The sequence below is a fragment of the Penicillium oxalicum genome, chromosome II (genome assembly GCF_001723175.1).
Source record: "Penicillium oxalicum strain HP7-1 chromosome II, whole genome shotgun sequence".
Taxonomy (NCBI): domain Eukaryota; kingdom Fungi; phylum Ascomycota; class Eurotiomycetes; order Eurotiales; family Aspergillaceae; genus Penicillium; species Penicillium oxalicum.
In genome coordinates this window covers 453,231-468,522 of record NC_064651.1, presented here as the reverse complement: position 1 = coordinate 468,522, position 15,292 = coordinate 453,231, and the positions used below count along the sequence as shown (strand labels likewise).

At 49.4% G+C, this 15,292-nt stretch overlaps 4 protein-coding genes and 1 non-coding gene across 5 annotated transcripts; 3 read left to right on the top strand and 2 right to left on the bottom strand.

The window, feature by feature from the left end:
• Nucleotides 1-2,158: 2,158 nt before the first annotated feature.
• On the top strand, nucleotides 2,159-3,832 carry POX_b02089 (uncharacterized protein; the record flags this gene model as incomplete). The annotated part of the gene is made up of 3 exons (XM_050111006.1): nucleotides 2,159-2,263; nucleotides 2,341-2,448; nucleotides 2,549-3,832. 3 exons carry the CDS (start codon nucleotides 2,159-2,161, stop codon nucleotides 3,830-3,832), a joined length of 1,497 nt encoding a protein of 498 aa, XP_049971352.1.
• Nucleotides 3,833-7,394: 3,562 nt separating this feature from the next.
• On the bottom strand, nucleotides 7,395-8,247 carry POX_b02088 (40S ribosomal protein; the record flags this gene model as incomplete). Its single annotated transcript, XM_050111005.1, has 3 exons — nucleotides 7,395-7,471; nucleotides 7,624-7,871; nucleotides 8,171-8,247. 3 exons carry the CDS (start codon nucleotides 8,245-8,247, stop codon nucleotides 7,395-7,397), a joined length of 402 nt encoding a protein of 133 aa, XP_049971351.1.
• A 257-nt stretch (nucleotides 8,248-8,504) lies between these two features.
• POX_b02087 (uncharacterized protein) lies at nucleotides 8,505-9,744 on the top strand (the record flags this gene model as incomplete). Its single annotated transcript, XM_050111004.1, has 4 exons — nucleotides 8,505-8,735; nucleotides 8,839-9,375; nucleotides 9,434-9,569; nucleotides 9,620-9,744. 4 exons carry the CDS (start codon nucleotides 8,505-8,507, stop codon nucleotides 9,742-9,744), a joined length of 1,029 nt encoding a protein of 342 aa, XP_049971350.1.
• A 434-nt stretch (nucleotides 9,745-10,178) lies between these two features.
• On the bottom strand, nucleotides 10,179-12,344 carry POX_b02086 (uncharacterized protein; the record flags this gene model as incomplete). The annotated part of the gene is made up of 1 exon (XM_050111003.1): nucleotides 10,179-12,344. The coding sequence occupies one exon, from the start codon at nucleotides 12,342-12,344 to the stop codon at nucleotides 10,179-10,181; it is 2,166 nt and encodes a 721-aa protein (XP_049971349.1).
• A 1,654-nt stretch (nucleotides 12,345-13,998) lies between these two features.
• POX_tR059 lies at nucleotides 13,999-14,087 on the top strand. Its single transcript has one exon. It is a non-coding gene; the product is annotated as a tRNA-Pro (tRNA).
• Nucleotides 14,088-15,292: the final 1,205 nt, after the last annotated feature.

Genomic DNA, 15,292 nt, shown 5'->3' with positions numbered 1-15,292 from the left:
GCCCAAACAAACGTCCAAATTGCCGATGCTCTCCTTTTTCCTCCCTAGGCTTCTTGCCTGATCCACTCTATCCTAGCGGCTAAAGTGTCTGGCTCTAGCGAGTTCTACGATCGGGCTATTACTTTGATGCTGTCCACTGCATGCTTTCAGGTGGGGCTTGACCGCAATCAACTGATTGCTTGCGCCGGGTAGATCAACTGACAGGTGTCATCGATCGCTGCTTGTTCTTTGGTTGTTGCGATCATTCTCCCAACCACAAATTGAGACACTTGCAGCACCGGCAACTTGGGTCTTAGACATGAGGTTCACAGAGCCACAGCATGCGACATCGGAGAAAAGGAACCAGATTCCAGACATTGATCTGTGTGGAGAGATCATCAAGGAAGTATCTCTGTCAATAGGATTCAATTTCATTCACGGAGTATGTATAGTTCACCATCTAGAGAAGTATGCCGAACATGAGAACCAGCGCACCAAATATTATCCACCCACCTACCTTCCACATGAGGTACTAGTGTGCATTACGAGTCTGAAGAAGGGTGTTCTGTTTGATCTTCTAAGACATAGCGTACTCCCTAGTTCTAGTGATGAGGGCAGCCAAGCCAATCATCGAGCTTCAATATTGCCCACTGGATCCAAGCAAACACCGTCTAGTGAGCCTTTCCCACGTCGCTGCAGCGGGGAGTCTTTTCCGGATCGACGCAGGGAAGCTCGTTCTGCAAACGTCCTGAAGTAGTCTTCCTTTATGTGTGGGGAGCATAGTCAAACTAACAGATCGCTTGGAGGCGAGGAGCAAGAATTGTGATGTGTGTGTTTTGTCATGCGAACATCGGTGCGCTAGATGATGGTAAAAGGACCATCTCCAAGCGCGCCATCGATGTTCAGTCTCAACCCAAGACACAACTAAATCATCTCCTCAAAGAAAGCGAGGCAAGCGCGAGATTGTCATTGGCTGGATGTGAAGCAGTGTTTTTTTTTCTTCCTTTTGCCTCCATGATCAGATTTCTTTTCTTCTCCACCTAGTATGGAAGATTTATCTGGCTATCTCGTCATGTCTCGTGCGACGTTACTTTGTGAAACCATCTCTGCTTGAATAAGACACCGGGGCAATCTTGCCCTCCACGTATTGTCTACCAGAGGCCTGAGAGTGATTCCAGACACTATTTTAGGTCTATCAAAGTGTATTGATTTCTGACGATGCCCCGGTATTCGTAGCGGAGATCCCTTCACTGGAGACGAACTAGAAGGGACGACAATAAAATAATGCAGATTCATTAGCAGAGGAAACTTCTCGAACTCAAGTTGCAGGGAAAGCAGAAAAGAAAAATTCCTATTTACTCACCTGAGTCCTAATTCTTTTTTTTTTCCCTTTTTTTCCCCTCGAAATTGGCAAAACGGTGGCCCAGGAAAGACGTGTTCGTACTTTTGCTCACACTAGCTCCAGTGTGTCCTTCATTTCCTACGACTCAGGGATATTCAGGTTGTAGATTCGTCATAATGAGAAGAAAAATTTCACAGACGCAAATGGTTGGCGAAAAAGGCAGCAGACTCAGAAAGTGCCCCCCCCCCCCCCCCCCCCTTATCCTAAACAAATGAAAATCTGAATTTCAATTAAATCATTACCTAGACCAGGGCAATCTCAAGGCCCAGACACCCACTATGGCATGCAGTGGTGAACGTGCAAAATAGAAAAAAAAAGAAAATCAACTGGAAATAGACATTCTATTGAACCAAGACGAATATCAGCAATCACTGGAATTGTTACTAAAACAAACCCTCCTGCCATTCTCCTGCTCCCGGACTTCATACACAACCCAGGAAATTATGTCTTGTTGACATCCATCTCTCTCTTCTATTGTCCACAGTTTTTGTTCCTTTTCCAACAGCTCTGAACCACCATTGACAGAGTCCTTCTATACTGACGAGCGGGACTTCTCCGTCCTCTCTCCAAGAGCGAAGCAGGATCTTTTCCCTCCGGTCAGCTGCTTCTTGACATCTCAGGAGTTGATCTGTTCAAGCAGTAAGTCTGGAGCGCATTCTATGCTGATCCCATGATCTTTGATCTTCCTACCCTGACTCCTCAGAAATAGGAATGACTGCCTTCTATTCAGAGAAGCCTGTCTATTTTGGGTCATCCCGACGGGACTGTTCACTTGCAATGCCCCGATCTTTACGAAGCTTGCACCATCATCACGAGCTGAGTCAAACCACAGAGTTCGAAGGCAAGATGCGCAACTCCCACCGCAGACGAGTCCCCGTGGCTGTAAGCGATCCCAGATCAAAGATTTCTATTAATGGTTGGTTTATGGATATATTCTCACTGACATTACATGGCAACAGTGTGGTCGATGCCGACGGAGAAAAATCAAGTGTAGCGGAGACTCTGGCGATGGCCAGGGCTGCTCTAACTGCCGAAGTGCTGGAAATACGGACTGCCAGTTCCTACGAGTAAGTGTATCAACTATATAGAGTCTCACCGATTTTGTTTTCGATTTTGTTTTGAGTGCCATGAAGCTGTCTCCTGTTCTAATGAAATTGGTCTGATAAGGTCAACTCCTTGAAACTCACGCCCAAAGCCAGCAACTGGCCGTATCCTCCTCCAGGGTCCGGGGGCATCTACACGACTAGCACAACAAGCAAGTCTTCACTGCTTTGTGGTGCAAACGCACTTCAGCTCCGTGGTGGGGCCGATGACTACGAGTTTAGTGCAAGTGACAGCCCGGCCTTCTCTGACCGTCCGGCCATGGCCATGGAGTCTTCGCAGTGTGAGGATAGCCAGTCCTCCACATACAGCCAGTCACCGGCATATGTCCAGCCGGGTTACGGCTCTTCCAGCAATCTTTTTGATTACACGACGTCCGCCTGGACCTCGAAGGGATGGGAATCTGTGCTGGGGCTAAGCAGACCCAGTCATAGCACCATCTATCCCGATCCTGAGACAAGCAACTCCATGGCCCAGTCTGCGTTTTCATACCTGATCCCCAGTCACATTCTTCCATCTTCAGAAGCTTCACTGCCCGTCACTGCAGCAATGGCAGAAGGTTCATCAGCAGAGCTCACTGCACAAGACAGAACGCTTCCAACGCCAAATGGTCTCAATCAACAGCCCCCGAGCGGATTGCCGGGTCTGGCCTTCCCTCCAGAGCTGACACCAAGCTCGTCGCTTTCAGCAGAGGAGAGAAATGCCTACTGGAGTCCACGCTCCGTGTTGTGTCAAGACTCTCGTAGCCCCATCATTACTGCCGCAAGCAATGTTCTTTTCAGTAACAGTGCTTCCTCAGCCTCGAGCGGCCCAGATACCTCTCCCAACTCAACCTCCGTCTTTTCAAGCCTCTCAATGCCCATCACGACAGAGGAACTGATTTCCTCTACTTTGGCTCTACCAACTACAGCCTGCTCAAGCATGCCTAGTGCATCCTACCCGGTACAGGCGATCGAAAATTCAGGAGACGGTCGCGCCATCCTACCATCAAGCACATGGCCTGGTCCAGCCATGTCCACTCACGCTGAACACTCCCCTAGTCATGAAGCTTACCTAGAGAAACCGTCTACTGCACAACGCATTGCTGGGCTTTCAGATGACGGTGCTCCTGGCCTCTATCATTACACCACCAGTGAGAAATGCACTCGTGCTGGTGACATCCGCAACGCAGGGTCGGTCACCCTGATGAATGGTGGATTCAAGTACGCCCCCCCTCGCCACTCACATCTTTCCCACTCACCTTACACACTTGGCATACTTAGTGGTGAAATGTCCGAATACCACCATGCGGTCGTGGAAGGGATTCATCGAGCCCCTGTTTCGCCTTTAGGTGGTCAGAGTGGTTACTAAGGGAGTGCTGGAGTCATCCCACCGGGTGATCAAGAAGAGTAGATTGATGTGTGCACTTTCCATCTCACACCAACCGAGACTAGAACTCTTCAACTTGCAGGGGGTGATACAAAGGCCTCTCAAGCTTGTCGAAGCATGTCCGTTCTCTCTCCGCCGTTCACCTTACATCCACACCGTCGACACCGTCTGCTCAATACATGATCACCAAATTCTCCATTAGACCCTGCTCTATCACCTTCAGAGACACCGCAGGACAAGAATTCCTACGCTCTCTCCACGTCGACCGGAAGCATCAACTTCTGTTTATCAGTGCCTACTTTGTGAAGATGACACCACAATTTTTCCTTGCACATCTGCCTTTCTTCCTGTGGGATCTTGGGGAAATGACAAACTCTAATCTGCCAAATGCTAAACCAAAAAAAGAACTCTCCGTGGTGCCTGATCTGATCATATTTGAACTTGAATTTTGTGTTGATACCTTTTTGTGTTGCAAGCATGTCGGACACTTGTTTTTTTCTGTCTTAATCATGACTCCTCTATTGTCTTAGCTTGATTGGCTTTTTTTTGGCATACATGCAACGTCTTTGATTTCTTCTTTTCTTGGTTTCTCTCTCGTGTGGCTTTCCTATCTTGTGTGGCTTTCTGCAATGACTTTTGTTTCTAGCCTTACCAATTAATTGCAGAGTCTGGTCGATTCATTTTCTGTAAGCAAAAGCACTACATGCCTTCTGTTGACGTTTCAAGAATACGTTAAGATATCCTGAATCCGCATGAATTTACCCTGAAGCCCTGCTTCAGACCCGGCCACCTCCGTGTTATAGTCTCGCCTTTTCACTGATTACCTCCGTCTGTGTCAACATACGGTAAGATATTTCCATCTTGATACTAAATTAGCCTGTTGAACATGGTCGAGCATCAAGTCTAAGTTGTTTCTTTTCATTCTCGAAAGATCAATTTGATAAGACTCACTCCACAAAATCAACTCGAAGAGTTTTCCCCAACAGCTCGTTCATTCGTCTCCCTCGTCTCGTGTTTCACCTCTGATGGAATGTAAGAGAGGTTCAAGACTCGGGCTGCTCACCTTCTCTCTATTCAATCCCTATTCTCAGTCGGTGAACAGACTACTGTCAGGTCTCTAGACAACCAACTATTCAAATCCCTGTCCTGCTGGGACAAGAAGGACTTTGCAACAGAGCCCTTGAGAATTTGCCCTTCCAGCAGTCATCAGGATGTCTCTAGTATCCCGTCTTAACTTGTGAGAGTTGCCTTTGAGGTTACACACAACGGTCGCTCCTCTATTTCAACATACACGCACACAGGAAGCACGACACAGCTGACTACAATCGAGGCACTCGTCCTTTCTCCTCCTCCTCCTCCTTTTTCACTTAATATCAGAGAATGGGAGACTCATCCATAAGTCTAATAACAAAATAATCACCCAGTAACATAGACCAACCCTTCCACCTCAAGATCCGACTCCTCCGAAGAAAAGATCCATTACACCAAGCACTCCTCCCCATGATCATACCAATTTACTACATCGAGACACCTGCATAACACCTGTCCTCAACCCTTATCGCGATCTCCTCATCATCACCACAAAAAAACCCCTAGGACCGTCTACTTTCCGAAACAGGACTTAAGCCTCCGGCTGTGTAAAAGAAAGAAAGAAAAAAACAGCATAAGAATACACAAAGGCTCAAACTTTCTTTCCCCTACCAAGCCCAAAAAACAAATAAGGAAAATATTTTAGAATAAAAAACGTGAGGAGGACGTGCCCCGCTCCATGCCCGGCGGCGCCTTCGTGTAATCAAGTTGAGGCCGTCCCCCCCCCCCCCCCCCCCCCTCTCTCCAATTTAGTTACAGTTACGGGTGTAACCGCAAGCCTCGACCTCCAGAGATTTGCAGGAGATAAATAGATAATTCTTGCTTGACATGGATCGACTGCAGGCTGTGTAGCGTGGATGATCTATCAGGGTCTCTCCGTATTGCTTCTGCTCTGATCGATAAGTTTTGATATGTCTATTGTACTAACCTTGTTGACAGATAGACCTTTTGTGGTTTTAAAATACATGTGTTTATGTTGTTCTTAGGTATTTGTGGGTGCTAGCATTAAGCAGTACTTTTCGGGAGTAACCTTTGGTGTGTCCAGCTATTTATCTGTAAACTTATGTCACGCAAAGGTTCTCTGCGGAGGATAGGATCGGTTTGGATGGGCGAGAAGGAGTTGAGACATGATTTCTAGAGCTCAGTATGTGCTATCTTTGCATGGATGTAAACCGGGACGGTATGTCAAGATATACATTTAATTTTGCTCTGTTCCACCTCTTTTACTAGAATTAGGAGGTCGATAGATGATCAGAATACTACGCGTGCAACGCATCCCTTAGTAGTACAGTTCATGGACCCTCCAACGTGTAGGGATCACTTGATAGGTAGAGGTAGTGCACTAAGTAGAATGGATCTGAGAAATCTCGTCATCTCGTCACAAGATATTGAGCGTCAGTGCCTCGGTACTATCGACGGCCAGCTCCACAAAAGGTCCATCCGCCTGGGTGAGTTTGATCTTTCAGGAATAATAGTCCGGGGTATACAGTACGACATGATTGATCGTGTCAGGGTACCCGTCGAGCGTCTATACCTATAGATAGATAACGCATATCGGAGGCTTTTGCATGGCTACAACAACCACAGGCTTAGAGTAATGCAGTGTGTGACAGTAAAACGCTGAGGTATGGGCGGAATGAGAGAGGCTTCCGATTGGCATTGAGAATGGGAATATCCAATTTTAATTAACGAGGTCGTCAATTCAGGTGTGATGCATGGTGCAGTTGTGATGCGTCGAGTGCACTTGACACAAGTGGCCCAGGAGAATAAACGGTCTGGTGTCACAGAAAAACGTCTACGGCCAGGCAACGAAGTTAAGAGGAAAGCCGATTATCCCGGTAGTGATGTGAGGGTGGCATATAGGACCAGGGTTTAAAGTGAGGTGAGTGGAGACAGATTGACCCACCACCAGGTATGGAGACACAGGAGAATTTTCCTTTTCGCCGAGATGACAAGATCGACTGTCATGGGGTCATGGGCACCGAGTTTCATCTTAGTTGGTGGATCATAGAGGAATAAGAGTCAGGTCTGATGCCCTGAACCAGCAAAGTGTTCATGACTGAGGCAACTGCCAAGCCTGACGGGACATAGGTAGTCTTCTTGCCTGGCCGATGATATTACTGGAAATGGAAGCCTGGGACCGAGGTACAAAGTGCAATTTCTGATCAAAGAGCATTATTTATGGGCATGATATTCAGGCTGAGAGAACCCACGACCCGCGTGCTTTTTGTGAAAAAAAAAGATGTAATCGTCATGGTATGAAGTCATTTTGAATTTTTGAGGAGATAGCTTCCATGCTGGAGGGTAAAATGCCATTCCTCCTTCCATTTCTCTCATACATCGCACCACAACCTGTTGCGGACAAATGCAGATGCAAAGGAACCGGAAACAGGCCTCAGCCACCAGGCCACTAAACGTTGCATCCAAGCATAATTCATATGGTGGAGTGAGACGCTTAGTCCTTGCTCTTCTTGGGACCCTTGGTCTTGGCAGTACCGCGGAACTTCTTGGAGCGGTTCTTGCGTTGCTTGCCTGTGGGGAAGGGGTCAGTTTCATGGGATCAATATACAGGATCCGAGTGCCTGGTCAATCCATCTCTGTGCGAGAGACGGAGACCCTACCCCGTCGGTGTCACGGGGGGCGTGGTAAAAAGAGCAAAATCGCAATAGTGGTGTGAAACGTACGCTGCTGGCGGGAAGCCTTCTCGACCTTGGTGGCGGCACCAATGCGGACCAGACGGTAGGCGGGCTCGAACTTCTTCAGGGCCTCGGCGGAGTCGTAGACCAGAGCGAATCCAGTGGACTTGCCACCACCGTACTGGGTGCGGAAACCGAAGACGGAGACCTGGTCCTTGTTGGACTTGTACAGGTCGGCCAACTTCTCGCGGAGCTCATCCTTGGAGACGTTGGGGCGGTTGGGGTGGAGGACATCCCTGGAAGACAGAAACGCCAGTGTTAGCGGGAAATTTCGACAGAGGAAAACTCTGTGCTCTCGATCGCGAATGCTGGACAAGTTCATCGTCGAAGGATTCCGCGCCAATGTTCTCCATTTTCACTGCTAATCTCGACGGAAAGCCGCAGGTCGCAAATATGTCGCAGTGGCGATGGGGAGATATCCGCAAGTTTGTGATCCGAATAAAAAGCATCCGCACAGAATCCTTTGAAATGTCGAAAACACATCCGCTTCCGATCCGAGCACAGAGGAAATCGTACAAAATGGTGGATTGCTTACACGACCATCTGCTTGCGGGCAAGCAGGGGGTTGCGAATGAACTTGCGAGTCCGCAGGGTAACGGGAGTGTCGGCCATTTTGGTGGTGTCGTGGTGATGCGAGGAGAGGAGTCGTGGAGAGGTCAATGACTTTCAATTTTCGTGCGGTGGTCTCGGCTAAGACTCGACGCTAACCTTATTGGGAAGAAATTAGCTGATGTCAGCAGTCCGGCTTCTGGAAAGTCAGATGACTTGGGGAGTTATCGGCTTATCGATAAGAGCATCGCGCGCGCCGAAGTGGAGCTGTAGATTTACCCGTTTGTGGAATTTCGGATCATTCGATTCAGTACTGCACGATGGTGGACGAACTGAGCAAGCTAGAGGCGCAATATTTCCAATTTGTGGAGCCGCGTGATCTTGATGTTCCATCTGGAGATGTTTTGCTGCGACCTGCTGTACAACAAGCTCTCTATGAGCGCATGTTCGATGAGGCTCTCTCCACACTTCCACCCGCGGCCTACCGCACGCGAGTACTGAAACTGATAACTGCACGAATCGAAGAATCAATTAAAAATCCTGATGAAGATGTATGTTGGTCCAGTGTGACTCTCTTGCCATTTTTGTTATTTACTTGAATTCTCCATCTCATTAGGATGCTTCAGTCGAATCAATGCAGCTGACCGAGTAAAGGAACTTAATGATAATTTAATGGAAGCTCTAGGCACTCTTCTTGCGCAGCCCAAGCCAAATGCCATTGAATTGGCCCGTCAGCTTTCATGCGTCAAATACACTGCTCCATTTCAGCCCACAGACTCCGCGATCCGTGAGGTGGTGACCATCGAGTCGCGTGGATTAATTCTCTCTGGCGGAACGACTGGCAATCGCACCTGGGAAGCTGCACTTCACCTTGGTTCCTTTCTTGCCACGCCCGAAGGAGAGAAACTTGTCAGAGGGAAGCGGGTGATCGAACTCGGTGCAGGGACGGGATTCCTGTCTCTCTTTTGCGCCAGGCATCTAGGTGTCCGCGCCGTGGTATCGAGTGATCGGGAGCCTGCCCTCATTTCGAACATGCACAAATGTATAGCACTCAATCGTACAGATGACAGTGTCTTCCCGTTTATCCCTGCACTCTGGGACTGGGGCTCGCCACTGGAAATTACCGATGATCTCAACTACCTGATTGAGGATGGCGACTTGCGCTTTGATATTGCCCTAGGCGCGGATTTGGTACAACTGAAGATCTCCACCCATCCTCCCGACAAAGCTGACTGTTCATTCTGGGCAGATATACGATACCGACATCATTCCTCTCCTTCTGTCGACAATCAAAGATCTTTTTGAGAATTACCACGTCAAGCAGTTCATCATCTCTGCAACTAAGCGGAATGAGGATACCTTCCAGACGTTTTTGGACGGATGCGGTGAGTGCTAAAGGACGTGTCAATATGAATGCTTCTAATAAGACCTGCAGAGCAAAGCAATTTCGACGTCAACGAGATGCCTTTTGAATCTACCAACTCGGAAGATCAAACCGGTTTCTTCCACTCTACCGCCATACCAATATCCACTTATCAAATTTCGCAGCGCGCTGTATAATGGCTCGCTATACTTATTCTACGTTGGGAGGGATACACTCGGCCTCCGCCTGCGCAAGGGACGCAGCAATGGGTTTTGGAGCAATTTCTCCTGCAGAGAACAACCCACTCGAAAGCAGGCCAGTGACCTCTTGATTCGGTTGCGCGGGGATCAATCAAGTACGAGGACACATGCCTGATGGTACGTTTGGAACTCAGAATTGAAAGAAAGATAGAAAACTTGTTGTAATTGTGAGGTATCTGCGAGAAAAAAAGACAGTGAGAGACGCTAAATGGAGACTTAGGATTCCATTCTCGTTCCAAAATTATCTAGATTGGAGTCCAGCCCAAATGCACAATTAGAGAAAGAATTAGAAGAGACATTGATTGGCCGGCATCATGTAGCTTCTCTGCAGACAGAAGCTCCGAGCTATGAAAACGAGGGGTCATGGGTTATCATAAATCACCTTCCGCGAGACTCTCGCGCAGAAGATCTTGGTCTACATTCTGTGGCTGAATGTTGATTGGGGCTTGCGGTGGTGGTCGCAGGCCCAAAATAGGTCCCTTTTGATTCACGCCTGTAAATCGGAATCGTGGCGGCGGCACCGTCGGAGGCGCAGCGGGCGATCGAGTGGGTTCTGTTGTTGGGTGTAAAGATTCACTTTCTGATTCTGTCGCGTCGCCTGGGAGCGGTGCCATGCCCCATTTGCCGAGGACCCATCCACCCATGCGCCTGGTTAACGTAGTGGATTTCCTAGGACCTGGGGTAGCGGTAGAATTGGTACTGTTGCTATCTGCCGAATGTGTAGACCCAGTTTCCAAGGAGAGACCACTGCCTGCGGCGACAGAAGCAAGGAGCGAGCGCGGAGATTGGCCAGGTCCAGAGGCGCGGTCAGCGATCACTACCGGCGCTGAAATCACCGGTGGCGTAGAGGCCAGTTCAGTGCTGGCTGAAACGATGCGTCGCGGAATGCGCAGACCGGGATACCATCCCCCCATGCGAGAGTGACGATCCGTGGGCGTGTGGATGTCCATTCCCGCCACCGAGAGCAAGCTCTCATGCGAACTTGATTTGCGCAAAGGAGGAAACTGAAGCGCAAAGACTTCTTCTGTGGACAGACCCGGATCATGCGACGTGCTTTCGTGTGATGATCGTGGAGGAGTCTCAGACTCTTCTGGTATGGATTGATGGGTCGCATCTGCGTAGAATCCCAAATGACCTGACTGCCCCGAAGAACCCTCTCCAAGAGGTGCAGACGAAGCACCTTCAGAATCAAGATCATCAAGGGCCGGTAACGATCGAATTGGCAAATCGAGACCCTTTGCATTGTGCGCCCGTAGCACCGGCGAAGAGAAAACAGTGCTTTCAGGGGAAGTGGGCTGAGAGGACTCAAAGCCACGATCCATACGATCAAAAATAGATGATGTTCGGAAGGCCGACCGTGGAGAGCTCGCCATTGAGTCGGTCGCAGGGGAGTGGTGTGACCATCGACGAGATGAAGTGGGAGGTATAGAGACTGATGTGTGTGAGAGGATCGTGTTGATCGACGAGCTAGAGGACTGTGAGCGATGCATGGGGCGGCGTGGCGATTGACTGCTGGTAGTAGAGTATAAGGGAGCAGGACTGCCCAATGTAGGACGCCGCTTCTTAACTCGCCGATTCAGCGTGCCCTTTTCTTTCTTTGATCCAGACATGGCCGTATGATAGTGATGATGAATGTGGAATTCCTTGGAAACCCGATGTTCCTTGGATTCGAGCTCTTCACTGAGAGTGGTGCAACGAGGACGCCCGCCATGATCCGTCTCCCCTAGACCGGCCAGCGGTTGATGCGTGTGGATCTGTTCGCGCAGGTTTTGAACTTCCTGGTTGGAGCTTTCCAGCAGTTCCCGAAGCTCCATAATCCCAACTTGGAGGTTTGCATTGTCTTGCAAGATATCCTTCACGAAGCGGGATACGACATGTGTGTTGGGGTTTCGGCCGAGCTCAGAAGCAGCGGCTGCACCTTTCAGCCGCCCAGCGGCCCTATCTAACTCGCGTTCCACAGCGCGTTTTCTCTCCAGCCTTTGAATAAGCTCCTCGTGTTGCTCGCGCTCCTCTCGTGCTTCGGCCTCAATCCGCTCCACCTGTTCATGAAGATCACACAGCATGGATTGAGCGCTCTTCCAGCGCTGGATAGCAGACTTTTCGCTTTCCTGGGCTATCGTCATCTGATCCTCTAAATGGGATTGTTGCGATTCCATCAGCACCAGTTGAGCCTCAAGGTCCGCGGCCCGAGCTGCAGCAACAGTGACGCGGCGCAGCTCTGCCTGTGTCGACTCCAAAGCTCGTGTGAGCGACTCCACATGGTCATCTGACTCGGAGGCCGTCCTATTTAGGCTTTCGAGCTGGTCGAGAAGTGATCGATTTTCCTCAACGATGCGGGCATTCTCTTCCTGTACCTTGCGCTTCTCAAGCTCTAGTACGTTGATGCTTGCTTCAAGCCGTTGGCGGTCTCCTTCCGCCTCAGCTATATAGCTTTCATGACGATGGAGAAGAGCCTGTAGAGCGAAGGTCAGCGATGAAAGGCCAGGATTAGATGTATTCGCTAAAGCAGAGAAGTCGTGGTAAGCGGAGGTGGCCATGACGCACCCCGACACAGTGTGATAGAATCGGGGACCCCTGCAAGAGATTGTCCATGGGAGGCATCGAGAAACCACAACATCAATGACGCGCGACAAGGACGAAATATTTTCATCGAGGCTGGCCTTGATTTTTTGGAGAAATGGGGAAGAGTGTGATGTCAAAAGTAACTGGGCCTCCCATGGCTGCGGAATGACAGAAAGGTGAGGTGTCGAATCATCCACTTCTCAGCCAGCCCTTTGTTACACAAGGGAGCCGACCATGTCATGGTGTACCAATCATAAAGGGGGGAAAAATGCTCAAAATCGCAGTCCAGGGGCAATGTGGTAGTCGGTAGACAAAAAGAACAATCAACAAAGAGCCAAGCTTCACGTACCTGACCTAACCTGGCAGCTGTTTCGAGGTCCTTCTCGAGCCCTTCGAGTGCGATTTGATTGTGCTCAAGCAGGGCGCAATCTCCGCGACCACAACAGCAGCGCAAAGAGAGGGGCGTCCTCGAGTGTGCTGGCGGAATGCTCGGAAGATGCTGTGACTGAAGTTCCACGTCAGGGCTCCCGGCATGCGGTCGCAAGGAAGAATCCATGGGTGACTCGAGAATGTCGCCCCTTTCAGAGCGACAACGGACGCAGAGCTTCCGCTTGTTGCAGGAGCGGAGGTTGCGTCAGAGAGCGGTGATGTGCAGGGTTAGTTATTAAGTATCCACAATTTGAGGAATCATGGCAAAGAGCCGCGCGCTAGAAGTCCAGCAAAGAGGGCGCAGCTCAAGGGTAGAAGGTGTGCGAAAGCGCCAAAGTCAGATAGATGCACGAAGGTGCATGTGGAGAGAGGGGGGCAAAATTAAGGTATCTCCACGGATATCCCGACTGGTATCAGCTGACCGTTACATAATAGGTCAGAGTAGTGAACTGGCAAAAAAGGTGAAGCCAGTACATGGATTGATTTCGCACAGGAAATGTACAGGTACTACTTTTGTTTTTGTATTGTTGACCTCCGCAGGGACGGGCGTGGGGATCAGGTACCAGTTTTCCAGCGACTTGGTGCCTAACAAGCGCCAGGCATCATCTGATCTCTTAGTAGACCGCAGGACGGTGACCTACGGGCGGCACAGTGATGCTTATGTAATACGCAGTCCATTGGAGGTTAGTGAGGTGCCAGAGCTCCGTCAGCCGCCCAAAGGTCCAGTTTAGTACTCGCTATGAGTACAGAGTACAGAGGTTTGGAGCAGATTTTCGAATATTGGCCCTGACCCGTGACTTCCTCACTGGTGGATGACATTGGCAGCCTAAGGCTCTAGGCAGATTGCCTAAAATCCACTTGGGGCCTGCATGTTGGCAGTTGATAATCATCTATTAACACTTGCCGGTGATATGCCGCATATAGTGCGACCAGAGAAATGCTGGTTGGTATTGAATGATCAAGTGAAAAAAGTGCAGACCCTACTTGAATCCAACATCTCGGCCCAAGGACTATAACTAGGGATTATTTGAATAGTCTCGCTGGGCCATTCAGCGGCACTAAAAGCAAATGATATGATGTGATACCAGCTAGGGTGAGCATTTAGGAGATAACGAAGCTGATAAATAAACGTAGTAGTAGTCGTGCATGTTTTGGATTAGAGTATAGTGCCAAAATTTTAGCAACCATACATCAAGAAGCGCCCGGGTGGTCTAGTGGTATGATTCGCGCTTAGGGTAAACCCCAAGCATAAATGCGCGAGGTCCCCGGTTCGATCCCGGGCTCGGGCCTTCCTTTTTGCCGAACTTTTGCTTGCGGAGTAGCCTAAGTGCTCGCGCTGGTTCTCTTTATAAATGGCAAAAACACTGGGCGTCCTTCCATCGGCGGCTTTTTTTTTTCCTTTCATCATCAATAACCTCGCTTCCTGTGGAAAAGAAATAGAAAATAGCCACTCGCGTACCCCGAGGATATTAACACGTACACATCTACATACTCCATCACACCAACTGATCGCAATTGGTATAGGACCAAGCGCAATAAAATTGCAGTGCATCTGACCAAGACTGGAATTGATAGTATTTAAAATTGACATTAGAAACTCCTCCCCTAAAAGCCAAACAGGGCAGCACATACTACATGAGTGGGCCCCCGAGAAGTCTGCTCTCTTGTGCCCGCCCATTGGTGCAGACATTGGAATGCCGGGACTGGGCCTGCTCAAGAGCGGTAAATTCAAGATGGCCCCAATGCGTCGACTACTGCGTATTAGATATAAAATTTGGGGAGCAGATCCAGAGGAATAGTTCCATGGCGGCCTGCAATATCTAGGAATGACGAGAAGACATGAACAACTGGTGTCCTTGCTTATGGACTACGGGGATTTACAAGGCCGCTACCACAGAATCTTTCGGTTTAGTGAGATTAGGTGCTTTGGAGTCTCCCATTTTTGGCTATACGAATTTGCCCCGACTCAATTTCCGGCCTCCCTGTGTGCCGATGCCTCATCTTGGCTTGAAATCCCCTACAAGCTACTCTTGCAATGTTGGATTGCATCGTGTATCGGCTGCCATGCGTTGCTGTAGAATTTCACTCGGAGGTGGCACTTGACCATTAACGGCCTTTTGATAGGTCATTTTCCGTGGTATTATCCTGCAACGGAGAGGCAGACAGGGACACGGTGTTTCGCCTCGCCTCGCCTGCGCTCGGAGTACGCTTATACGTTCAATCGATAATAGTACCACACTATGTATACGACCTGTAGACTCAATGCTCCCGAGGGTTTTGCATCAGCATCCATTTCGTCGTGCTCTCTATGCGTCAATCTGCGGATGTCGTCGCAAACCAACGCGATTTGCACATGGGGTATACGAATCGAGTAGCTACATAGTAGACACACCTAAGTAGAAAGGGGCGGATTTGAAATAGTAAGGACAAACGCCTGGCACCATGCCCATGGACACTTACACCTATCCCATACCTAATAATGCAAGCAGCGACG